The 27,827-nt window shown below is 39.8% G+C and overlaps 1 protein-coding gene across 7 annotated transcripts in view; it reads right to left on the bottom strand.

Moving 5' to 3' along the window:
- The window catches only part of IL1RAPL2 (interleukin 1 receptor accessory protein like 2), a 349,905-nt gene that overhangs the window by 91,913 nt on the left and 230,165 nt on the right, over positions 1–27,827 (bottom strand). For all 7 annotated transcript variants that reach the window (XM_085060499.1, XM_085060500.1, XM_085060502.1 and 4 more), the window contains one exon: positions 6,106–6,180. In XM_085060499.1, the coding sequence (XP_084916625.1) occupies positions 6,106–6,180 (75 nt within the window). The remainder of the gene's footprint in view (positions 1–6,105; positions 6,181–27,827) is intronic.

The following is a 27,827-nucleotide window of genomic DNA, read 5'->3' as shown; positions in this document are numbered from 1 at the left end:
TGGATGAATGCCTTGGGACAGCTGTAAGTCAGGATATACTGGAGTGTTTCCTCTTAACCACTTTCTTGGAATAAAAAAACCACAACAGATTGATCTATAGTATTGCTGTTTCAAAAGTAACTGCAAGGGTGTCTATCTGACATCAATAAATACATTTTTTCCATACAGGCAGAGTCATGTTACTCTCAGAATGTATACAAGACTGACCTAATATCCACTGAACTCAACATAAGCAATAAATACTATATAGAAGTTCAGAAAAAAACTTGGAAAGTGCTAAATCTTCATTTCTGACATACCTGTGCCAATCCCATGGATCCCAATGGGTGTAAAAAACATGCATCAGCAGTCAGAATTTGGCTCATCTTTCCAAGTCCATAAAAACAAAACAAAGAAGTGTGCCAACAAACTGTTCTCTGATTCACAGATGTAAACCTGGATTAACTATACAAAAGGCAAAACAACCATGGATTTACACTAGTTGAACCACAGATCCTAGCCCAAGTCTCTGAAGTGAAGCATTTCACCATTTTATCCCTGAGAGAAGCAGGGATATTAACAACATACCAAATTAGCATCAAAGCATTAGCAGTAATACACTTTGGGTATTTAGGGAACTACTTCTAAACCTAAATGTCAGACAATTTGTCTCTAATATTCCCTGCAGATTAGTACAGAATGATTGCAATAGATGTAAATCCTGCCTGCTTTCCCACAGGCACGTACAGCTGAAATAGCTGTGGAGCTGTACCCTTTGTGCTGCAAAGGAAGGCAGGTCCTAAAGACCATCCCCCAGTTTCTCTTCACTTCCTGGTGAAAATTGCTCCTTCATGTATTTCTGTGCAGGAGCATGCAGCTTTTGGTATGTGAGTCTGCAGTGCTGGGAGGAGATGATTTTCCAGCCCTTAGTCTGGGGGAGGTTACACAGTGAGTGTATCCTTGTGAAGGGAGGGGAGCACTGGGGGAGGTTTTGGTCTGCCATGGGAAGAACAGGGACCACTTGATCCTTCAGTCAAAGGGCAAATCAAAAGGCATGTCCACAACACTCAGAGGCCTGACCCCAGACAAGTATCAGTGCTCTTTCCACACTGCAAGCACACTATATGAGAATTTCTTTCCAAGTCCACTTTCAAATCACTTGTTCTATTTTGAGGCATTTTGCAGTCCAAAATTTCTGTGTTGCTTTCTGTTCAAGGTCACTACTCTATTCAACTGCTTATCAAATACCTGTATCTTTAAAGATGAAGAATGCAAGATTTAATGAGGAAATCTGTAATGAGAGGCAGTGCTGGATTGTGTTGAATAAACAGGCTTGGTATGAAATGAAGGCCTCAAACATCTTGCAGGGCATTCTTAAAAAAAATAATTATTTATTTTTAAGAAGAGAAGTGAGGTGTCAGTGAAAATTAAGACTGTGGACAGTGGAGTAGTATTTTTTAAATGTCAGTAAATGCATGAATTTTCACTTCTCAAATAATTCCTTCCAGCCAGTGCTGCAAACCAAAAGGGCTTTTTTATTCCTAACTATTTTTATTCTATTCCTATATCTGTCAGCAGATGTAACTTTGTATATTCCCTTGCACTTGTTTTACAGTAGCTCTATTGATCTCTTATTGATCTGCCTAATAATGAGTCCCAAGGAATCTTGCTGTTAAATCTTTTAGAAACAAAATCTTTCTGAACAGTTCAGCTATTAAGAAAAATGACAATCCTCATAAACTATGTGTTTTCTTTCCTCAGCATCTTTAGAAACAGAGAAACTGCCATGACAAAAGCGAGTTAAACCTCTTGACATCTTCCCTGTTCACTAAATGAATTAGCATAGAATTAACACAGAGGATTCTTGCTTTGTTTTGTAAAATTCCTGCAACATTTCTTAAGTAAACACCTGAAAACAAAACCAGGACATAGCTGAAAAGCAAATGATATGTAAATTATATCTTCAATTAATATAGACATGCAAACATGCAAATTTTCATTCCATTTAACTAACCCATTCATAAGGAAAATATTAACACTGCAGTCACTGTAATACATGGTACAGAATTAACATATTTAGCTTCTATTTTGATATTGTTTTTTTAGCTTTTGATACTCTGCAAAATTCACAACTGAAGAATAGCAGCCATGGTGCAAGCTAGAGAACTCTGGAAGCTGCTTGTACATAGATTGGCTAGATGTAGATCCTTATTGATCAGTGTCCAGCCAAAAATCAGCAGAGCACAACTGTGCTTCCTTTCTCCCACAAATACCCCTGCCACACTGTTTCAACACCATCCAAGAGCTGGCAGCACAACAGCTCCCAGCTAGCAGGGAGCAGTCTGATTTTGGCCTCTTGGTGCTACCAGAACTGTGCAAACGAGCTGGTTCAGGGGAGAAACCTACTCTATAATCGTGTAATCAAAACACAAAGGAGTGGTTTTCCTTCCTTACATGTCCTCAAAGCACTAAGAGTGAACAAAGCTGGAAAAGAATTTTAGAAATGAATTTCGAGATCAGCAGAGCAACATACCAACATGTCATCTTAAGACTTACAGCACAGCATGCTCCACTTGCTGTCAGACAACTCTATGTGGAAATAGATAACAGATCTTTAAAAATTACTGCTCACAGCCCCAAGACACCTGACTGAGGTCTCAATCTTTACTCTTGTAAATCACATAAGGAATTCTCTATACTCAGGGATTTGGCATGAACAATCCATAAACACACTTAGGTTTATATGGTCAGTCAAAGAAACAACAAGCTCCTGCTCTAAAAAAAGGGCTTTTGAACAACTCAACTTTGACTCACAATGGCATTAGTTTTAATAAATTCACAGTCAGAGCTTTACATAGGACATGGTCTTAAAGGCCTTCTGCCAAAGCCACCCCATCTCCTGGGCACAGGAGCTGTGTGTGTTTTGGCTCATACCATTAAATTTGATTTTAATGCCATGAAGACAACCCAGGAATACCTTTTCTGAAGAAGAACATTTTATTATCAGAAAAATGCCATTTATTTGCAAAACATACACTATATGGTAAGAATGAACATTATTTGTTAAAACCAAGGTACAGTAAGATTAAATGTATCACATGCTATTCAATCAAGAACTATTTCTATACCAACCTCAATGCAAAGAACTAAAATACAAATAAAAGGGTTTTTTTTTTTTTTTTTTTAGTTTTGTTTTTACAAAAAAGAAGCAGTAAATGGACAATAAAAGAAAACTCAGTCATTATTTTCTAGGTCGGCCCAGAGATGAAGTGATTATCTGACCTGGTAAAGCAACTGAGACAGTGAAACTGTTGTGGACTATTTCTCCAGTCCTCTGGGATGCTCTTTTGTCCTCCTGTCAATCCTCCCCCCTCTCTGGCTCTATTTCTATACCACAAACAAATACAGAAAACAAAAAAGAAGCAAATTCCAGTTTCTGCTTCTCTCTAACCTTGACAGGGTTGGTTTTAGATCTCAGTCACATTCCAAAGAAAAACAGAAAACACAAAAACTACATTCCTGCTCCTTAAGAAGAACAAGGCAGGTTCAGGACCATGTTTGAAGCCTGAAGGAACTCTTTCATCTACTGTCAATAAGAATTCTGTGTACCTGTTTTCACTAAAACTTCTTCTAAAATCTAAAAAGCTAAAAGGTGAATATTGAAGTTTGCAGTAAGGCCAAATAAGCTGCTGAGTAGTTAGGCCACTGCCTAGAGTCCTAGGGAGATTTTGCTTTGCACCATGCTAATCATTAAGGATAAAGACAGTGAATAATAATTAATCTCCTCTACTTACAGAAAAAAAGATAGCTATTTCTTTAAAGATTAGCTTTCCAATAGAAAACTAAAATAATCTCTGCAGAACAAGTAGGTGGATTAAACTCCATTTCTTTTGTAGTGTAGTGGCACATTCATACTTGCAGAACTACTGAAAAATCAGGCATATTGCGTGATTTGACTCCATGAGCTAAAGGGCCTGTAAAACACAGAAATTTTCCTCTAATTTCTAATAAAATACAGAATAATGCCAATTGTTTGAAACTCCCAGGAGTTTAACAAGATCTCAAAGAAGTATCCCAGCAGGTGACCTTACACACAAGTTTCTCCCACATTGCTTTGTGCAATCAAATGGTTCCCAGTCCTGCAAAGCTCTGGCACATCCCAGAGGCCAGCCCAGCCTTCCAGCCCCAAGCTGCAGGTAACCTCCTGCAGCTGGATGAAGGTGCTCCCTGAGAATCTTACAGCTTTATCTATTTGCCAGGTTTCATCAAGAGTAAAATCAACGAACTTCACTGCAAAAGAAGTTAAGTTCAGGTTCTTTCATATCAATATGGTCTAGTGGCAATAACCAAACCTATTAACATATCAGAAAAAAAAAGCACCATATGTAAATTCCCTGATCTTAGGGGACAACTAATGGATTACATTCCAGCATATAAAGATGCAAGATTTATATTTCCCTCTAGAGATATTCCAAAATCCTATTACTGAGCCACATCTCCATGGAGAGGAGGGGGTTTGTTTGTTTTAATTTTTTTTTAATCAAACCTCCTTTTAATCAGCAAGAACAAAATGTTTTCAAGCAAACAACAACAACAAAAAAGAATTCAGTCAAAACCAACAGAGTCCTGCTGGAACAGGGGACCTTGGAAGAGAAAATGAAGATGAAATGAAAATGCAGGAAACAAAGATGTGTACTGAGTGCCTTTATTTCACAGATGTATGCAGGGACAGTGTGCTCCCAAAGGAAATCATTAAAAAGTTGACTTTTAAGAAGTTGCACCAGGAGACTGAATTCAGCCTTTTGGACTGATTCAAACTTCAGTGACTGTTTTGCTGTTAACTCGTAGGGTTTTAACTGTGGCTCCAGATTCACTTCATATCCTCTTTTAGGGGCAATTTCTGTTCAGCTACAGACATTCAAGCCCTGTGGAGGGGAACCTAAATAAGCACATATGCACCTGTCTGCAGAATTCATCTGGCACTGGCTGCTTCCCAAATCCACTGCTGTCTTCCCTTTGCAAGCTCTCACAGACTCCTGAGTCAGTTCAGGTATATGAGAGAAAGCTAATCTTTAAGATTAGCTAATGTCACAAATAATTTATATTCTCACATTGAAGAATTCAAACCCCATTTTTAAATACTTCATAGCATCCACAGTGCTTCTCTGGCAATGTTTGGCACCCAGTTTAAAAACAAGGACATGTCTTTGTATTCAGCTCAAGTAGAACCCTGTAGATTTTCACAAATACAAACAGCTTTACCACAATGTCCCCAGCCCTCTTAAAATGTTTCACACCGACCCTGCTTGCCATTAAACATCATTCCACCTCTGAACCCAGCTAGCTGTGGTGTAAAAGGAGGGAGAGAGGCCAACTCAAGAAGGAAGGTGCCACAGTTTCAGCACTGAGTGAATAATCCCCATATGCAATACATCTCTTGTAATTTAAGCTCATGGCACCACTGTCCTCAACAGCAACTCAAATTCTGCCTCTTAAAATTAGAAATCTATTTTCAAGTCACTGAAAAAAACCTCTGGAACTTCAATGCAGAGCAGTTCTTCCAGCACCACAATGCCCAACAGCTTCCCAAAGTTAGCAGAACTCTCCAGCATTATTTTCTAACATGACAGAAAATAGAGGCTGCTAGCTGAGATTCAGAGATGTGCATTCACAGAATATATAACAGGAGTGAGAAAAGCATACAAGCATTTTAGTCAAAAGCCCTTTCTGGTACACATTCAGAACAACTTGAAAATGCACTGCTTTACATTAACTTTTAAGGGAATCAGCACTTCCTTTATGAGAATATTTGTCTTAGGTGAACATCAACTGATCAATACAGCACCAATTTAGACATATATTACTCTACCAATCATCTATTAAGAAGAGCATCAGTGCTCTATATTTAATACCCATTGTAACCAATTAGTACTGCCATCCCCTGATGTTACACAAGTTCATTCCCTTAAATTGCCATGGCAGTAAATTCTACGGTTATAAATGAGAAGCTGCAAATTGATTTGCATGTAATAACAGTACCACTAAACCTTTCTTACCATTTTCAATTTATCCCATCTGCTACCAGAGTGGAAGTTTAGGATCTATTATTCCCAGAAGGGGACTTACCCAGCTGGACATCTATAACAGTTGGCTGGTTCTCCATGGGGAACAATGGCTTTGGAGGTTTGTCTGTGACTAAAGCTAGAAAAGAAAATGAGAAAATGTAATGGAAAAATTGAGACCAATGGCTGCAAAAGAAAAGCTCTGTCACATAAGCAATCAAATGTTTGTACACTTGATGGCATGTAAACATTTATTACATGCTATGGCTGTTACACAGCCAGTGTGTTACCACCTTTCTTGTGGTTGTGGTGATCCCCTGATTCAACAGAAATGAGCCGTTTCAAGAATTACATTTTTAATACAAAGCAGCGAAACAAACTCAATTTCTCACTTTTAACCTACATGTAATAACAAGAACAGGCAGTTTAGACCCTCATGTTGCAAAGCTGACACAATGAATTTGAAGTGCCAGACGAATCTATCTCAGTGTGAACAGTCCCAACATGTCTTTATGCCTGTCCAAAGCAATACACAGAAAACTTGCACGCAATAGTGTCTGAAGGACCCCAGCAGCTCCACAGTAGCTTAGACTCCCACCCCAGCAGGTGGGGTACCTGGACGCACTCCTCAAAGCCTGAGTGGGGACCCTGCCTCCTGCTCTGCAGAAATATGTCCATCAGAGAGCAGGAAACAATACCCCTGCTTGGTCCTACCAGGGGACTGCTCCAGCCACCCGATAACGTGTCTATTAAAAAGCATAGCAACAGGCACAGGCTGCACGACTCTGATTGATTACTTAGGGCCAGACTGTGTAAATAGGTTTTGTAAGTTTGGCTTGGCTTGAAATAAATGACTGTGTATTGCTGAAAATGGGGAGAAGTGTTTTTAATTAAATACAACATCGTGCACCACATGAAATTAAACATTTCAAAATTACCTCCAAACTTTTCCTGTTAAAATTCATCACCCGAAATTATTTGACCTGAGTTTGTAAAATAAACAACAACAGTTGTCAACCTACAAAACAATTTTAAATCTGCAACGGTCTCAACAGAGTTTCCGTTTCTGGTATATCAACTACCAGGTTTTTTTCTTAGGGTATTCTCCAGTTTTTCAGGCTTTTTTTGCTACCTTTACATTTTTCTCATATTCTTATTTTTTATTTCTGGTTTATAGGATTTCTGCATTGTAGGACTTGGAGAAAAGTTGCTGGAGTAGCTTCATCCATGCTGTGCCAGTGTGTTTAGGTTTTCCTTGCTTAATGCTTTCTTCATATCCCATTCCCACCTACTCCCTTTGTAACCCAATCTCACCAGGGCTTCCCCCTGTTTCCCTCAGCTTTACTTGCAGCCTTTGGAAGTTTTCTAAATGTGCTTCTGCATGTCACATTTTAAATGGTTATGTTCTGCCATATTGTTCTAGGAGAGTAATCACCCTAATGAACTGGCAGCCTGTCAGAGCTCTTTCCATAGGAACTGAAATGGCCCAGAGGGATTTTGAGATGAGAAGGCAAGGAACTGCTGGCTCTTCAATGTCAGAGGGATTTACTGGAAACAAAAGCTATTCTTATTTTAGAGGTCAGACATCAGATGACTTATTCACTTTTGGTCCTTCTTAAACGGAAAGGCAATACAAAATATTTTCAGCTATGAGGGATTGTAATCTTACTTAATCTCTGTACTTGACAGAAGTCCACAAACAACCTTTATTCAAATTCCCATTCCTCTACAAGAAGTTTCTTTAATTCTAGGAATTAGGTTTGATAGACATGTGGCACGGATTTCCATCCTTGCTCAAGGGGAAGCAGAACAAAAAGTCAGTGCTGTTACTGTATCAACATGTATTTAACAAAGCTAACAGAACTCTTACTTGACCTCCCACAAAGCTATGGGAAATTAAAATAATTAAACGCACTGTAAATAGTCTTCCTATTATTGAAGAGACAGCAGTAATTCTGCTACAAAACTGAACTTAACTCATGAACTGTCAAGGGAAGACCTAGGATACAGCTGTCTATGTTTTTTTCCCTTCCAAATGCCATGGAATGTGCCATGTCCCTGGCTGCTATAAGCAGGAATGCTTATGTGGTGAAGCCACTAGAACAAGGGTGACATTAGCTTCCTGTGGCTACCCAGACAGACCTATCTTTGGAAGGTACTGGGTCTGACAATGCAGCACTCTGAGGGGTTGCTTTGCCTTTCCTTGCCATTCCAGGATTTCATCCTGTGACCACTGGAACTGCCTTGGCTGGATTTGTTTATGGAAATGCTATCAGACAGACACAGCACAGAACTGAGACTGAGGGGAAGCTCCTGTGTCGTGTCCCAGGGTAACTGCAGGCACTACCTGGGGCATGGCTGGAAGTCACAGGTGCTGGATGACAACCTGGAAAGACATTTCTTTACCCAGAGGCACCTGGCAATGCATGTGCCTCCCAAAAGAGCCCAGTGAACATGGCCAGAGGCTGTTAAGCAGGCAGGCTGCTCAGAGACTGCCTGAAGTGATGTTTCCTCCTGTGCCTATATTTACCCCATTCAAAAGTTACACAAACTTCAGAACAATATTCAGATTGCTGTGATTTCAACAGTCCTTCTCACTCCATTTGTCCATAAATTTTAAAGGTACAGTGTTGGACAAATCACTGATGTGATCCTCTGCAACTGTTCATACACGTGCATTTTCTTTCTCAGCACACATGATGCTTTTATTGCCTCTGTCATAGGCACAAGGAGTATGCTGTCCCACCAGAAGTGCTGCAGAAAAGCAGAGAAGAGACCTGTGAAAGATTTGGTCTCTCCAGTTAGTTACACGGTGATCCTTGTCAGATAAAGCAGAGCATGATGTGCTGCACAGGTCAATGTTTAGCTGACCAACCGAAGAAGAAAACTGCCTTAAAGGGGTGGCTCCTGCTTTTAAGTGCCAATGAACCCTCAGAGCCTGAAGGCTCATTTTTTTCTCCACCACAGCCCTACTGTTTCAAAAATCTGTCATTCCATATTCAGATACGTATCTGACACACTAATGAGTTCTCTTGAAAAAACACAAAGCAGTTGAAAACAAACAGCCTGAGGATATCATTACTCAGGGATAAGCAGTGATAACCAGCTAGAAAAACTATCAGGCTCCTCAGTAAGCACCAGTTCCTTCACAGTTTGTTATTTGACACAGCTCTATTTCCCCATGCTATTTCCTACCTTCCCTCTGCAGCAGCCTCACAGTACTCACCCCACTCCAGTCAGACTTTTACAGAATCTACAGTGACAGACAGGGAGCCCAAGCTGTTGCTACACTGAACTCAAGTCTCTTACTGCATGTTTTGAGCAGCTCAGCTAAACACAACTTCTGAATTGAATGCAGGTCCCCTCCTCCTGTGCCATGCAAAGGACATGCTCCAAACCAGCAGGCATCACCTGTGCTCCAGGACCTGAACTGCTCCAGTGTGAAGCCAGTCAGCACCAGGGTCATGCACTGAAATCCAGCTACTAATGGTTTGAAGGGCCTCTTTCGTGGGGCTCAGCAAAGCTCGAGTGTTTTCCAGACCAGAAAACTCCTCCAAGAGAGCTAAAATGTGAACTCCCATGTGGCTAGGAACTGGTCAAATGCTGGGGACCAGTTTTCTTCTTCCTTGTGGTGCATAATGACTTCCATCTTATCTTGTGATAAGCACCCAAAGTACATTTGCTCTTCTATAATTTTGCTATTGATGTACCTCCTGGACATTTGCTCATGCAATTTGCAATGATGAAAGGAAAAATTATCTAAATATGAAGCAGAATGCAGGGAATCTAACAAAATAATTTCAAGTCTTCTATGAGACAATTGCATGCCAACCTACTTCCTTCAATCAAAGGATGTGGAATTTTCCCACCATTAATTAACACAGAGCCTCTAGTATCATTCAATCAAGAATCTGGCTAACCTTTTGACAGCAGAACAGATCTGTTTGAATAGCATCCTCTGGGGCAAAAAACTGCATGCCAAATCCTTAATCTAAAACTAGCTCATATCCAAAGTTAAGCTTTTGTTCACTCTCAGTTCAAATACATATGCTTCCAGGCATGGCTTAGATCTACTTTGGCAACTAAAAATCTTGGCAGTGACACTGTAACTTTTACACCATAGATGATGATGGAACTAACTGCATACAAAACTCTCAATCAATGTATTAACCAGAGGGCACATGTTGCTAAGAGAAGCTCAGCATTATACCTTTTAAAAAAATATGTACCTGACTCCCTTTGTCTCACCTGAAATCCCAGCTTGTGCCAGGAGATTTCTCAATGGCTGGCAGTAAAATACTTCAGGCCTGACCTGCTACTGCTTTATCCTTCATGTCGCTGCTTACAACTAAGCAAACGTGAGAGCCAATTGTACAGATGTAAATGTAAATGTGACAGCTGTAGTTTGGCTGCCAGGGAATGAAATGTGCACTTGAAGATTTAAAAGCTTCTTTAAAATGCCAAGGGTTCTCACCTGGATTTTGTGGACTGAACTTCTAACAAATGAACACCAGCAAGTCCTGCTACCAGATCAGAATCACTGCTTTTCATTTTCTTGGCACAGCAGTAAATTACCACACAAGGTGAAAAGTAGTAGGAAACCATGTGAAACAACTCATTCATAAAAATGCAATTTTGTGAGGCTGTGTTTATACAGGGACCCTGTTTCCTGATTAGCTCTATTGTAGTGTGCTCCACCAGTCAGTCAAAACACACTTCTCCATCAGTTGGCTATTGTGTTATTTCCTTCCTCTCAGTATCAAGCTGACAAAATGATTGCACCTCCATCCATCATTTGCTCTAACAGAAAAAAGCCACTGCAGTGAGATGTTGTCAAAGGATAAATATCTCTGTCTTTGAAAATAAATGCTGAACACTTATTCTCGAAAAACTCCAACTTAATAAACTCAGAGCTTGTGTGGAAGTCAGGAGTCATTAACCAATGACAGAGTTTTTCTCTATTTATTACTATTCAAGCAGGAAATGCTTCTTTTGGGACAATGCTGTGGAATGATTCAGCAGCTGGATGCTTCCCCCTCTGCCACTACCACCACCATGAACATCACTTTTTGAAAGCTCTACCTAGGATCAAGAGTGCCCTAATGCACTGTTTGAACTGCCTCTGTGGGACAATTTTCTGCACGAAGGAGTTTAGCATTTTTTACATTAGCAGTAAATAATTAGAATTCATCACATGAATTCTTTTTATGACATAGAAAGAAGGACAACACAATCACAGCTTTAAGGAAGCTGCTGTGATGCTGTGTCCATGCTAAAATGCAGCTCACAAGGGAAATGAATTTTGAGGCACTCAAATGATCTTGGATCATTACTGGTGGTTTTGATTCTAATCCATTAAGTCCTCAATGACTCGGAACAGACCTGTATTTGACAGGTCATGCTACTGGCACCAAGAAGAAGCTGGCCATGACTGCTGCTCCCTTGACTTTGAGAGCAGTCAAAATCCTGAACAAGTGGCTGTGCCTGTCCTGTTCTTGCCAGCTGCTGCAACAGCTTCTGCTGCACGTGTGACCTTGTAGTCCATGGTGACTACTTAGAACTAGCAAGAGCAGCTAATAATTCCATGGGCAAAATAATTTCTGACTAAAGAATCTTGCTGCCAGTCTCCTCACCTAAGATGTCTCCAGCTATTGCACATGGGATGCTTAGCTGGAGAGAAGTGGAGGAGCAGCAGATACCAAATGAACTCTATTGAATTCATGAAAATGTTAGGAGAAGTAAAGATTAACTAGATTTTTGGTGTGGGATCTTCTGTTTTTCAGGTTTGTGCTGGACCTTCTTCCCCCTTCTCACAAGGCAATTAAGTCATATAAGGCTGTAGAAAATGAAATGGTGAGATTGTGGTGGAACTTATGCAATAGAGTACAACTTAGGACTCTGGTGAAGTGGAATAGAAACAATAGCACAGATTGCACATTACTGAAGCACAGATGGCAAAATCCCACAAGGTGCCTATCACAAAGTAATTACAACAGGGCTGAACACTTCACACGACTGCAATATATGTGTTAAATGCCTGTGGCACTGACTGTTATGCATCTCCTGATGTGAAACATTCCGTGGCACTGATGGTAGGGGTCACCATTGGTGCTGTCACTACAGTGGGTGCTGGAAAGTAGAAGACGTCTGTGTTAGCAGGGCTCTCACTGTGTGATGTTATCAAGCTTCCTTACTCCTACAGCTTCCAACACACCTTTCTTTCACTGCATTTCTGAATTGCACAGATTGTGTTAGATTATGCAAAGTTCTTTTCCAACCAAAATGATTCCTGTGATGATTTTATTCCTTTCCTAAATGTGGATCATGCAGCTTGCTTTTATGAAGCAAGCGTGCGTTTCCTCTGAAGTAGGGAAAAAAGTGTAATAAATTCTTACTAAATGCAAAGTACATTTTCCTGCAATGTAATTCATGAAAATCTCAAATGGAGTGTGCTTTATTTAATGAACAGAGTGTATTTAGCACAAAGGACACATAATTTCATCTGCACTCAAAATATTTCTCTTGGACTCTGGGCAGAAATAAGATGCTTGAAATTACCCTCTATTTCAAGGAGATCTGCAAAGAACATTTTATTACATTTTATGGTTTTGGTTTTTTTAATTCTTTTTTCTTTCTGTCTTATAAAAAAGTAAAGAAGTTGTGACGGATGAAGCCAGATCCCTTCATCCATCTTAAAGGAACAGCTGGAAACTTTGCATACAAATGAAAGCTATCATTCTTGTCAACCTGAAGCCAGAGTACCAAAAGCCTGTGGTCCACAACCCATTAATATTCCATGGTCAATTTGACCACTCGTGCACAGTGAACTACTGCACCACAGCACAGCTCCAGCCACAGGAATTATAATGGAGTGGATTTTATGCACTGTTTTAATAAAACTCAAAGCAAACCATTATTCTCTAAAACTAAAAAACTTGCATTAGATATAGACAGTGTATCAAAAGAGAATTATTGTGGACGATGAATGTCAGATGAACTACATTTTAAGCACCTATTGTACATAGACAAAACAATGGGTGCTCTTTTTGAGGCTGGGAAAAGCCAACTCAACAGCAGCTTCCAGCCAGTGCTCACCACAAACTGCTGAAGGAGGAGCCAGTGCCATTTTGCCACCTCTCTTTGGTGTTTCAGGCAACCTCATTGCTCCCCTGTGCCCTGGGACAGCCCAGATCAAACCCTCACTACACACCAAACATTGCTGTGCAGCTTTTCAAAAGGGCAGAGCTACCAAAGAGCGACATTAAAAATGCATTTCACTTAAGTCTGCAAGGCAGTAGCAACCATTTAAAACTTGTACTTTGGACAATTTTAGATGTTGCACAGTGTAACAGCTCAGCCTGCTTTGGTGTTCAGCAGGACTGTTACAATTTCAAAGCTGCCACACTGCAAGCAATTTTTAGATGGAATTTCAACTCTAAGTTTTCTAGATTAATTACATTCACAAGTAAGAAACATGAAACTTCAGTAAGTCATCTCTTGCCAATTGTTTTTACTCTGTTGGGGGCTAATGAGAAGGTTTCACCTGCCCTATCCAGTCTATTAATTCTGATGCATTCTTTGGATTAGCACCCTGGCTTCCTAAGCTTGTTACTGTGATGAAAAATGTTACTATACTTGACAAGGAAAACCTTTTCATAAAATGTTTATGCAATATTTATGTAGGTTCTTTGTCTCTAATTTGCCTTCAAAAGCTGCAAAATATATTCCACCAGGTTTTGCTATTATATTTTCATATATTTCACTGAAGAAATTTTGAATTGTATTACTCACTAAGCACATGGATCATCGTTAAGAAAAAATTGGGGCAAATCATGTCATTATTGGTTGGATGAGCAGGAAAATGAATAAAAGCAGGCATAATATAGGCACATAAGGAAATCACAGATACACTCGCTATTGTTTATCCTGCCTCATGACCAAAGATCAAGAAAATGTAAATCTTCTGATGAAAGACAATGCTTTAAGAAATGAAGGAGATAGTTATCCCAGGAAATTTGTCTTCTTATTTGAGGCAAAGGATTTAAAAGAATTAACAAAAAAAGTAGCATCCACAGAAATCTCTGGCGGGAAGACCCATTTTCAGAGTCGGCTCTGCTGCCTTTTACCACTCACATCAGAGTTTCTAGCAGCTGATGGGAAGCAGAATAACCCCTGGTGATCAGCCTGGGACCTGAACGTTTCAGTATCAGCTACTATCAAACACAGGGAAGTGTCTGTGATTCAAGAATGCAATCTCTTTTTCAAAAAAATATACCAAACGTGTGCAAAACACTGCATCAGGTTTGCAGGAGGCAACTATTCAACAATAAATGTGATATTTTAAGACTAACTTATTACTTGGAAATGTTTTCTGGTCAGTGTGGATGCAAAGAATTGCAGGCAAACTCCCAACAGGAACGTGACTAAAGCCTGCACAGAGATCCATCCATAAAAACGTATGAGGATTTGCATTCCAGTTCCCACTGGTGCATCTCTGGGCAGCCCCATCAACAATCCCAGTGAGTGACATCAGCACACTTGAGAGGAACAAATGAACTTCCCAGTGAAACAATTCCAAGATCTCCAGGCAATGCTAAAAGCAATGGGAAACAGTGAAGACATGGCCAAAAAAACCATCTTTGGGACTCTACTTGTTTTGAATCAATGTGACCATTGCGAAGCAGGTTGTCAACACACCAGACATTTTTATCAGAGGAGTATAAAATAAACTTGTCAGCAAGTGAGCAATGGATTGCACCTGTCCCACAGGTCAATTTGAGCACATATATACTGTATGCAGCAGAAACTGCAGAGAGGCCTAGCTTCCAAATCCCCTGAAATGTGAGATTAAACAGTCCCACAGGCACTTCAAATGGCTGCAGATAAGGATTTAATCCTTCACTATATTTCCTCCATCCTTTATTAAAAGATGAAGATAATCTTTAAATCAAGAGAAAAATAGAAAAAAAAAAATTGAAAGAGCCAAAAATCATCAAGTGGAAAAAGAAGAGAGGAACCAACTCTATTTTTATTAACAAATCCTCTCAGCCAAGGCTTATACACCCAAAGTTGCAGGAAGGGGAATTTGCTCCTCCAGCCTTGGTGAAAAAGGCAGTACAAGCTCCCTGTGAGTGGGGCATGAACACAACCATGATGGGCTACCCCAATAGCCAGAAACTCCCCCTGCCTTTGCCTGAACTGCTTGCACATAAACAGGTTCCCAAGAGGGGTTTTCTGTTCTCCTGTAAGTCTCTCATCAAGTGCCAGCACAGAAATCAGCACTGCTCCTGTCCCTCAGCCAGCAGGACAGTGTTGGTGAAGCAGCTCAAAACAGAGACCACTTTCCAGCTTCAACACTGCTCTGCTGTTCTCAGAGGGCTATTCATTACCCAGCTTTTACGTTTTCTGCTGCATTTTTTCCCAGCAGCCAGATTAAATTTTGCACCAGAAATGTAGTTTCTGAGAAATTCCTCATGAAATTGCTGTAACGAACCTACTTGACTCTTCATTTTCCTGTTCAAAGTGTCTTCTGCTTGTCATGTGTTGAAGCAATTTAAGATTTTGCTTTGACATTTTCAACAAGAGAACAAGATGATTCAATCTGCTCTGGGTAGTAACTGCCATTACATTTAAAATACATCATTCAGCTGAAAGTCAACATACTATTTTGTCTGCCATTTTATATCTTCTATGTGATTATGTAATGTTGCTGTCCCAGCTCATGGAACAATTCTAAAGCAACAAAGATATTTAAAGAAGACCCCCTGCAATTTTCCAGTCAGGCCACCGTGAAACTTCTATTTCTTTTTGAAACAGCATTCTCATGCAGAATTTGTCAGACATGCCTTTATGACAGGAGATTTGAGAATTTTGGCTTTTGCTTCAATGTAAAATGAAAGTAAAACCTGAGAAAGAAAAGCCAAAAAACACCACGAATTTCCTTCCAAATAAAAACTATAAATCTCTTACTGTCTGTAATACTTCAGTCCCAAAGGATGGTGGATGGAGAGGCTGAGCACTAACTCAGCAGTGGCAGTGCAGGAAACAGTAAAGGCTGCATTACTTACAGGTTCTTCATACAGTGAGTGTGATAACCTGCCCAGGCACATGATTGTTTTAACTACCACCTATCCCCACTTGAAATTATTTTTCTATTCTGTTGTCTGCTTTAAAATGCATTATCCACCACATTCAGTTCTCCCTAATCAACACATACACGTCCATCAACTCCTTCTGATGCACAACAGCTATCAAACACCTTTTTATTTGTTACAGGGAAAAAGATTATGTCTTGCTCAGCAAATGTTTTACTTCAATTCTAAGGTCTGCTTTCTAGCCATGTAATGCAATGGCTTAAACTGAAAGACGTGAGATGCATAGTTATAGAGGATGCCAGTTTCTCAGGAGGTGAACAATATCTGGATTAATAATGAAAGAACAAAGTATTTTTACAGGTCAGTATGGAGATAATCTAAATACAGGATTAGAGATGGGAAATATTAGCACTTTCACAGGTTTTAATTAGTACTTAAAGAAAATCTTTGTGTGTCAGCATACTTGTAATACAGGCACTATATAAGGATCTATCACTTATCCACAAACTAAATGATATTAATGCTTTTAAGAGAACCAGTGGATTAAATACAGAAGGGAAGAGCTGGTGTTTGGTTTGTTGGTTGTTGCATTGGGGTTTTTTTAAATCAGTAAAAGCATCGCAGCATCATAAAAGGGCTGGATCACAAAAGCAAGCCCACAGTGCAGGAATAATGTTAGACACACTTTTAGGGCAGAATGTCTGTCCTAATCTGTTATTACTCTCAGATTGTGTCTAAAGGCTATCCTCTGTACCATGCTTTTGTTGTCTGTTACCCATCCCAAGATGGGTCCCTACACGTGCATTGCTAATATCACAACTAAAGGGAGCATTCAAACACAACTGCAGGATTGGGCTGCACTTCAGCAAATACCAGAGCAAGTCAGAGACCTCTCCCAGCCCTCCCATCATTCTGCAATGATGTGCTTCCTTACCAAGGTGCTGTAAAGGGATCTAATACACTGTACTGTAAATTGGCAATTTTAGCTGAACACATCGTAGCACTATTTTTTAACTGCTCCAGAGCTGACATTTAGGGAATTCTGAGTTGTTGCTGGAATGCTGCTTTTCTCCTTCTACATACCCCCAAGTTAGTATATATCTTTCTGTTGGCAAATGAGCACCTTTCTGTTCTCTTGTCTAATCTGGAGCTGCTTAAAATAGTTAAAGTATCATTAACACCATATACTGATATTAAAGGAGCAGAAAACTGTAACACAATTTCATATCAAAGCAATGGAGCTTTAAGCTTTTGCGTCTATGAATGATGAGCAACATTACTTCAAATGACACCTTTTGTCAGAGTTGCTTGAGCTAAAGACAGAGTGAATCCATTTGTATAAATTGTGGCTTCGCTGCTGAAAGATTACAAAAATATATGTTGCTATCCTTAAGTCTCAAACCATTAATATAGGTAAAATATGCCATCTTTTCCCAGGAAGAACGAGCAAGTCCTTAAAACGCTATCATCAATCACGACTAATTCACTAAATATACAATTCCAACAGCAATAGAAAAAGAACATACAGTACAGTGTATCGTCTGTCACTACATCAAATATCTCTGTCTTTCAATGGAAACTGCAAGTCAAGACTTCACAGGTCTGCAATATAGGTGGTTCATAGTTGAATTCCTCTTCCACTGGGATTAGTCCTTTGCTTGTTTTCCATTTGATAGATCCAAAGTTGATATTTTTATTTGGAAAAGAAAACTAACAATAATTTTGCCCCTCAAAAAATAAATTTGTCTGGATGCTACAGTTTCGTGTCATAGTTTAACCCCAGCTGGCAACTCACACCCATACAGCCACTTGCTTACTCCCCATGTTAGGACTGGAGAGAGAATCTGAAGAGTAAAGTAAGAAAACTCACAGGCTGAGATAAGGACAATTTCATACATTAAGCAAAAGCCATGCTCACAAGAAAATCAAATGAGGAATTCTTTCCGTGGGCAGGAAGGTGTTCAAACCTACACATTCACTGACTTATTAGCATCACACAGATTTTATATTGCCAGGGTGTCCAAAATCATTAGAAGGTGTAGGCCAGGAGTCCAGTGTACTGTACAAGAAGCTCTTGCCCACGGGCACTATCTTTGACTCAGATCATTGCCTTATCAATTGTATTCTCATCCTGTTAGGTCATGGTTTGGAGCAATAAGCATTTCACTATGACACTACAACTGAAGGTCGCACTGACGAAAAGGAACGCTAATGGGGTGAAAATGAGTATCATGAGGACAATAAATCATTCTTGGAATCCTATTTAATTGATCATTTTGTAGCTGACCTTGCTTCCACAGAAGTCAATGGCAAAGCTTCCATTTCTGTGGATATGAGCAGGATTGGGTCCTTTAAAGGATGGCATGTTTTATGAATGTTGAAGGTAGTATATTTTACACTGGAATTTTCTTTATTACTTCTCAATACAAAACTTCACCAAGAGTGCCAAATTGCTGTATAAATGCATCCCATTATACAGTACATTAATTTAACACATGATAAATTTTCCTGCTAGTAGTATTAGCTGTTGTCACTTTCAATACAAAGATATCAAACAGAGCATATTTTCTCCCCAATATTTTCCTCCCAGATTTTGCAAACATGCCTATCCCAAACCATCTCTCCACCCTTGGAAGTCTGACATTTCCTTTAATAATAAATGAACTACCTCTGAGGCAATGGGAGCTCTACCTGAGAGCCAAGCTCCCAGCAGCACAACACCCACAGCTCTGTGAGGACTTAGCAAGAGGATTTATGCTTACTTGGAATGGAAATGAACCAACAAGGATTATTCTGCAGCTGTATTTTTCAGGTGGAACCTGCCTAAACTGAGTCTGGTGTGAGCCATGAGAGAAGCAGCAGCTCAGGGTCAGGGGTTTCTGTGCTCACCTTGACACTCTGGCTCAGGCAGATGATTTTTGCTGTGACTGAGCTGAGCTGGCCAGGGCAGGCAAACTGGCTTGGAAGGAGCTTTGGCTGCATCTGAGGGAAGTTGCTTATTCTCTCTCTTTGCTTTCATTATCATCTTAACTCAAGAGATGCCACTGTCTCTTTTGTACACTGATTACTGTTAGTCACAACGAACAGGCTCTGATGAAGAGTTTCCAGAGAAGCACAGGTTTCTCACTGGTGCTCACCTCTGCTCTGTCAACATATTTGAAAAATCTGGATCAGGGTGAGTAGCATCCACCAGGGAATGCTCAAAATCTGCAGATTTGCACTGTGGTGAGAGGAAACAGCATCACAGAGTGTGCTCCCTCCATCCCTCTAATGGCACTAGCCCTCTTCCTCCTCGTTTCCATTTCCCTGTGCCTCTTAGGAAGGTGATTTTCCAATATCACCGACTGAAATGTCTGCTCTGGGAAACAAGCATGAGCAATCCTAGCTGGGAAGAGGAGAGGCACGTTCAGCACCAGTATAAGCCATGAGCTCTGTCAGAGCTGCAGTGAGATAAGGATATGGATGTGGGAATGCAGCACTTCCTTGAGGACTCTATGCACAGAACTGAGACATGAGATGTGGGCTGAGACCAAGTGCCCTGATGGGAACAAGCTCTCCATGCTGAGTGAAGCAGTGCTTTACTCAGACCCCATGGAAAGGCTTGGTCTCATATTAATTGATGCATTTTGGACTGCTGAAGGGAAAGAATGGTCTTAAAAGCCGGCAAAACCCCCCAGATTGGGAAACTTTCCAACCTGAGTCCCTCTAGTGCAGTAAATTTCATCTGGGGATGTTTCCTTGGAGAGATGACGCTGCAGTCTCACACGAGCACACTCAGGGCAAGCAGAAGCTTTGGGCTGATTATTGTCACGCTGCTATTTATCTTGATCCTTTATGGTTTTAGTCTCCTGATTTTCTGTAGTCTACCTGCTGGCACAGCAGTCTGTCGCTGAGAAAGTAAATTTGGCACCTGAGTTCCAAGTTCCTAAATTTTGGGGGTAATAGTTTGGCAGTGAGGTATCTGATTCTTTGTGTTCTCTTTTGCTGGTACTCTTGCTAAGCACATTTTTTAATTCATAACTTTTATTATAAGTTTTGGGTATATTACATCTTTTCCCAAGTGTCACCCCTCTCAGGCTATAATTCTTTCTTTTTCACTTCCACATATTGTTTATTCTATTTAAAATATGACAGTGAGAAGAAGCAGAAACTAGGAGACTCCAATTATATTTTCACACAGTTTGAACACTGAGCAGTTCTCAAATATTCAAGATAGGAACCCCTTTCATTTTTTCAGACAAATGGTTTATGAAGGAAAAGAAATGTGTTATTGGTTGCCTGAAACTGTTTGTAAATTAATGTCAAATTCAGTTTTAGATAATAATAATAAAAAAAACCCCAAACCCAAAACAGAATGGAAGAGTAATAACTCCACAAATAGAAACACCTTGGTATAACATTTTTGCTATATAAAACATATTTATGTCTTTTTCTTCAGAAAATTAAGACAATATCTTTGAAGCACATTTAACTTCTCCAAGCTAAAACAAATGTGCTGAGGAGGATTCATTAAAAAAAAAGCAAACCCAATCATATTACTTTTTTCCTCCAAAATATAATATTTAACTACTATACTGAGAAAATTGCCATACAGTATTAAGCAATGGCTCGTCTTCCCTCTCCAAGGCTCTTAAAACTCTGTACAGCTGAATTTCCTCATAATCTCCCAAATGTGTCCTTTTATACCTTGCCATTAATTTGATTAATCTGTGTGTAGGATTTCAGGATATTGAATTTCCCCTGGTTTTGCATAATTTCATATGATGCTTTCGTTATTTCATTAAGCAACTGAATTGACTGCAATGACTTTTACATTTTCAAGCTGCAGTTTCAGGCAGATAAAACTTCCTAATTTAAGCTCATGTTGTTAGTTCTGAAAGCTGCTTTCATAGCTGCAGCAGCTAGAGCCTTCACTTTTGCCCTTTTTTTTAATAAACGTGTTTAAGCATCCACATGTACAACCTGTTTTATACCAGTATTTAAGATAAAGGGGTGAGCTTCTACTTGACTCTGTGCTAAAGCTATGGCCAGGAAAGCAGAAGTAAGGACAACTGCAGTAGTGCCTTGAAAATAAAATGAAGAGAAGCACTCCTTGTCTCTGCTTAGTTCTGCTCTTGAACATGCTGCACAAGGTTGCTCTATGCTGGTATCTGGTGCTCAAATGAAATTACAGCTACAAATCAGGCTTTGTCTCTGTCCTAACCCTATCCAAACCCTAAGCTTACTCTTTGGTTGAGCCTTAGCTCTAAGACCTGCAGCCATTGCATATGTTTGACGTTTAGCACGAGCATAAATCAATTCTGTGTTCTGAAAAGACCTTGCTGGGCTGAACACACACTTTTATAAATCCAGTGCTCAGTTAGTCTGAGACTGTACTTCAATCTCAGACTCATCAGTACACACTGCTTGCTTGCCAGGATCTCACCAATGTTGAGCCCACCCCTCCAAGTCTCTATGGCATTTTTAATTAAGTGCTACTGCACAACTGAAAATTAGCACACTTTCTAGCTATTCAAAATCCAGTGAAAATCAACACATCACTAACTGCTAGGGAAGACTTGCGAAAAGGTTTCCCCAGTGCCAATTATTGCTGCCTCAATGATCAGTGATTCTTTGAAAAAATCATTGCATATACACAAAGTCAAGAGTCTGCTAGCAGAGTCAGAACAGCAGCTGGCAAACACCAGTTACTTTGCACTTGTATACTAACAACATTCTTCTTGCATACATGATCCACAATCAAATTGTGCTACATGCCTCTAATTTTGCTTCCTGAATGCAGACAAATCAAAAAAGTATAATTTAAGACACAATTGACAGTTCTGCAGGTCAGAGTTTTGACCCCAAGTAAGATGAGCTTGGGAGGAATTGAGTGGTTTAAATGGTACTTTTGAGCTATTTCAAATGAAAATGGCAGTTTTGTATGTGGGGTACCTGCCTGTAGTTACAATCCTCAAACAGAATGTATATAAAACCCAGCAATCTCTAAATGTGTTCTTAAAATTAGTAATTTTGAAAATTGGACGAAATGCATGCAGATTGGACAAAGATATCACCATTTTTTGGAAATTATTTTCATTAATATTAAATGGCATAACTTCAAATTATAATAATAGTGATTATTGTAACAATCATGATAATTATTATTATTAAACTCAAACCATTTAACACTGCAGCAAGAGTGATCTCAAAACCTAATGCATGGCCTTTGTGGTTTTTATTCTCCTCATGATTCTTCACTTAAAAGGACGGAAAAGCAATTTGGAAAATCTGCACTCTATCTGTCCAAACAAAATAGTTTATCCAAACCAGAAAATACATTACATTAACAGCTACTTTGTCCTCTGGCAGAGTGGATAATCTCAGGTACAGTCACCCAGTCTGACAGAAATCTTTTATATAAATGTAATGCGACATCACCAACCCACAGCACCCCAAACCAGTGGGAACAGGAAGGGTGGAGTGCCTGACAGTGTATGTTTATTCTCTCACGTTTATTTATATATAAACTTATTTCTTAAATTTAATTTACTTATCTAATGTTCATCTTTTGCCTGGAAATCCTTCTGTTTTCAAATTTCTGATTCTTCAGCACAGCAGCTTTGTAGACCTTGCTCTCAATAAAAGAATATAAATAACTCTTGGCACAGCTAAGTCACACAAGCCCAGATGACCTGCTGTTCTGACACTACACTGAACTGCTCTCGCACAGCAGATGGAGGTTTCTGTCTTTTAACACAGCCTCATCAGATACCTGTGTGCAAGATCCAACGTTCTCCCCAAACACACCATTATTCAACCAATTTACAAGAAAAATGTAGCTTTCTATCAACTGGTCTTCCAGCCTGCATAGGAAAAAGCCAACCCCTCGCCTACTGTCCCCATGTAAGTGCTCATGTCAGATGCCACTCCTTGCCAGAGCTCAGGGCTGGCACCTGCTGATGCTGATCCTCTCTCTCCAGCCAGGAGGGGCCAGGGGACAGAGACAGCACCATCCCCACACCTGGGCACTGTGTCCTGCATGCACCTGTCTGCCTTCACTTCGTACCTCCTTGCTTCTGTTTTCTCTTTTTGAGTGACAGTCAGCGAGCCCTTCTGTGTGAAAGCACCACACACACCACCAGAAAGGCAGCTTCCCAGCACTTTTATCAGTACAGAGATTAAATTTTTTCAATATTAAGCCTTTTCAACAGGTTGTTATCACCAGCCTCATCCTGCCAACAACTGCCCTGGCCAAGCACCAAGGAACCACTGCAGCTTCACTGGCACAGCACACAATGTGCTCTCACCCCCACAGACCTTAGGATGCTTCAGGAATTTGGGTACACTTTGTAGGTATGCCTGGCTTTCCCTCTTGGTGGACACATTGCCTTATGTCTGTTACCGTTAAAACATCTTCTGGTCTAATATATCCAGCTTGACAACTCATCTGGATAATGCTCTGAATTTTTAATAGGGCAAGGCCTGCTTTGATCAATAGGTGTTTCCTAAGAAAACAGGATCATAAATAAAACAAATTTAATTTTTAATAATAGAGTTAACGTCTAATGGAGATCCTAGCAAGGCAGGAACAAAGCTGTTATTATAACCAGTACTTTATAATCTTTATTGTCTTGGGAACTTTTAATAAATAATTCTTGCCTGTACAACAAATCTGTTGCTTGCCCTTCAATTTTTACATGGCTTAACCTCCACTATTTTGGGAGGGTGTTAGAAAGACCCTGCAGTACCTCTGGAAAGCTGACAGTACATTCAATATTATTTACTTGGGGACACAATGTCCTGACCCACTTTCAGATCCCCACTAAGGAAAGGGCTCCCCACACACTGTCACAAAATGGGGACATTTGTAAGGAAGGGCTGTGGCAACAAAACCATATTTGGAAAGTCATCTTCACTTAAAAGAACAATTTTTCAGCTAAAGGACATTACTGGCATTGAAACAAGTGGTTATAATTGACCATGAATTCATTTAAGCTATGAAGAGGTATTTTAACAACCAGTAAAGTGAACATTTAGAATAGGCTTAGAAAGCATGAGCAAAAAACAATCAATTTCATTTAAAACAAGACTGACTAGCTTATAAAGTTGAGTATTTGATGTGGTTATAAAGAAAATGACTGTAACAGATGACCTGGAATGTCCCTGCCAAATGCTGTTCTTATTTATATCAATAAAGGAAAAGAGCCTTGCTGTAGGAAAAGAAAGAATTTGCAAACAATGGAAAACAGCATTTCATACCTTTACCACGTTGCCATTTGAAAGCAGACAAAATGTCTTGCTAAGTGCTAGAATCTCCTTTTCCATTAAAATGCTAATAGGAAGGTTAACTTCAGCTTAAACCATTATAAAAAAATAGCAACATAAGCAAAGGAGTTTGGCTTGAGGTTATACTTTGAGAATAAAACCCCACAAGTTTAAATCAAATGGGATTTCCACTGAGAAAGAAAAATCAGACAAACAGGAGGGGAAAAAACCACCCTACAACAAAGTGGGGAGCAATTCTAATACCCACATTTGTTTATGTGACACAGTCATGGACTGATGTTTTCCTTTAAGAAACACAAATTCTGTGGCAAAAACAAATGTCTCCTGCCGGAAGTGCATCACACGGGAGCCTTGCCTTTTGGACACTGTTAAAATCAAATAAAACATGTCACTCCCCTCTCCCCATTCTGTAAACTGAGCACTGCACAGTCCGTGTGCTGATTCAGGTGACTCCGCAGAGGAGTCCTGAACATCCACACAGGACTCACAGCACAATGGTTTGGGGAATCTTTTGTGCCCATCCTGCAGTATCTGAGAGATAAGGATCAAACTCTGGAATCACATGCCTGTGTGGGTGATGCATGCAAATCTGCCTGCACTCTTTCATCTCAGAATTGGGGCTCTTCTTCCGGGCTTGATTATGCTGAAGTTTGTTCACTGGCATAGGGGGAACATGCAGCAAGTGAACATTTCGACTCAGCCAAAATTCAGTTGTGACTATCAAAGGGCCTCATCCTTCCCGAGAGCAGAGACAGACTTGGAAGGCCCTTTCATACAGACAGCTTCATCCATATTGAGCACATGTCCCTTCTTGCCCTTTTGGCAAAGGACACTGCATGTAGAATAATGAGTGTCAGGCCATGGAGTTTGGAATTCATAATTACACAGTGCACACAAGCAATAGTCCAAATTAAATAGGAGTTTCACAACTGAATACCACAAAGTATAGAAGAAGGTAAAAGTGAAAGGAGGGAACATCATGGCCCTAACAAATTTCCATTATGCATCCCTGAATTGTGCATCCATACTGGTCAGCAGACAGTGGGTTCCAATTTCAATTTATAAGCAATTGCATCAAAGCCATGGAAAAACTTGTTTGTTATGTGAAGTCCAGCCACCAGACTCTAACATTCTTGGATTTTCACAAAGTCTAAAACCTGCTTCTAACATAGCCTAAGTTCATTTTCATTGAAGTCTGCTTTAGAATCTAACTTTTATTCTGAGACTAACAAAATGAGAGGAGAAAGGATTTCTTTTGAGGACTGCACACAGGATTTTCACTGTTTACCAGGAATGGAGGTATCTGTATTCACTGATGTTAATTCTAGTCTGAGAAATACAATTGGTAAAAGTTTTCTCAGACTGGAGGACAAGATGCATTGACCTTCACCGGAGCTGTATAAGCCTGAACCAAGTTTTTATGTCAAGGATCTACCACCAAAGTGGGTGAGATAATCATGACACATACAAATTTGAGAAAACAACTGCATCCAGCTCTGTGCAAATGTTTTCTATAGCACAAGGAGTGTCCTTGTAAATATGAACACATCTCCTTGAGTTCAAAGTAGTCCACATGCAGTAGGGAGGAAAATCAGCATATTGTCCATATGAGGGCTACAAAACTAAATAACCAAAGTGCATGTCTTGTGTTTCCTCTCATTTCTGTTCAACTGCTATATGAAAGACTATCTTGGCAGTTCTTCCCTGCCACCCTGGGAAGGCACAAACACAAGCACTCAGGAGGGAGGCATTCTCTGTAGCCATTTAAAATGGCAAAGTTCAAAGCACGTTGCAGCACAAGGGCTCACAGCCCTGCAGACCAACAAGGAATGCAGCTGCGAAAGGCAGAGTAAAGCTACTCCCTGAAAACAGAGTTTGAGAAGCAGAGCTCACCTTCCTGAACTGAGGAAACTCATGTTGTTCAAATGTATGTGTTTTAACTCAAAGTACAGGACAAACATGAATTCCCTCCTTGGCTTTGTTTTAGAATGATGGAATAGGTGGAAGACTGCAGAAATGTACTAACCAGCTATAGCTCTCCTATGAGCTGTGAGAGTGTGCAACTTTATGCCAAGTTATAAAGTGATCTCTCCAATGGTTTGTGTGAATATCATAGTGAAAACCAGCATAAGACTAAAAATATTCAGAAGGTGTCATTCTTCTCCCTCCAACTCTCACAGGCAGGAAAAATTTTAGAATGAAAACCACAATTTCAGAGGTGTCTTCTGTAAGTACTGCTTCTCCTAGTGAAACTGTAAACAGGTAAATAAATCCCATTTAAAATACGTTTGACTTAGATTCTAAGAGACTATCCTGCATCTACTGTTAAACAATGACTTCCAAAAGATGATTGATTTGCTATGCAGCCAAACTCAGACTCCTAATCCATTTGGTTTTGTTTTGAAGGTTCACACAGAGCTTGTCTTTTTCCATAGACTTTTTAATATATCATGATTTTCTGCAAGAGAAGTGCAGCTGTAAATTTCATAAAACAGTTTCACAGAGTCTGGAATCAAGGCATTAATGTAACAGACAATGTTTTTGATTTCCTGCAATACTTTGGGTGAATGGTCTTTCATACATTTTAAAATCGAGTATTTCAAAATGTCATTTCCTTGCCTGAGGACACCATGGAGAATGACATTATTGATTCTCAAACAAACTGTGCATTTGGATGTGATTCCCATTAGTAAGATTCTTATAATAAAAAAGTACATTAATCTGTAACTTTTTCAAAGGAACCCACTGTAAACAATGAACAGGACGTTCACATTTCTGAGAACAAGGTACATTAAAATCAGCAGTGCAGCTGTTGGTCACATTCAAATACCAAATAACTGAGCAACTCAGTGCAGCAAGTATTAGGAAGGATTAAGTGAGACTGATGTGATCACAGATTGCACACACACGCACTGACACACCGCCAAATCTTATATACTTATATACACTGTGGAGTTCTCCTCCTGCTTCAGGGACCTGTAGCGCTTGAAAGGGTCTCAGGAGGAGAACTAATGACAGACAGAAAAATAAAAGAAACTAGACAGATTATCATTGCTACATTTTACAGAGGGCTGACAAAAAATGGCAAGGTACCTGTCGAGACCATTTCTACCGTTCCCTTACCCCAAGGGAGGATCAGCTCCTCTTTCAACAATCTTGTACAACCACTGCTTCCCTGACAAGTGTTGATTGAACCTGTTCTTCAATGTCACAGTAAGATATTCAAGGTGACATGGAGTCACTGTCTGAAAAGGGCTCCTTAATACTTCATACATTTTCTACAAAGCTCAACTCTTCTCAAACTTAGCTCAGGATTTTAGCCCCAACTAAAGTACTCCAAGTGAGCTGATGCAAGTAAACACACTCAGAATCAGACAGTACATAGACTGTTAATCAAAACCAAGAGCTCAGTAGGTCAGCACCA

The sequence above is a fragment of the Lichenostomus cassidix genome, chromosome 4A (assembly GCF_008360975.1).
Source record: "Lichenostomus cassidix isolate B80296 chromosome 4A, HeHo_3.0, whole genome shotgun sequence".
Classification (NCBI taxonomy): domain Eukaryota; kingdom Metazoa; phylum Chordata; class Aves; order Passeriformes; family Meliphagidae; genus Lichenostomus; species Lichenostomus cassidix.
Note: the sequence above shows the minus strand (reverse complement) of the source record. Positions and strands in the feature narration are given on the sequence as shown.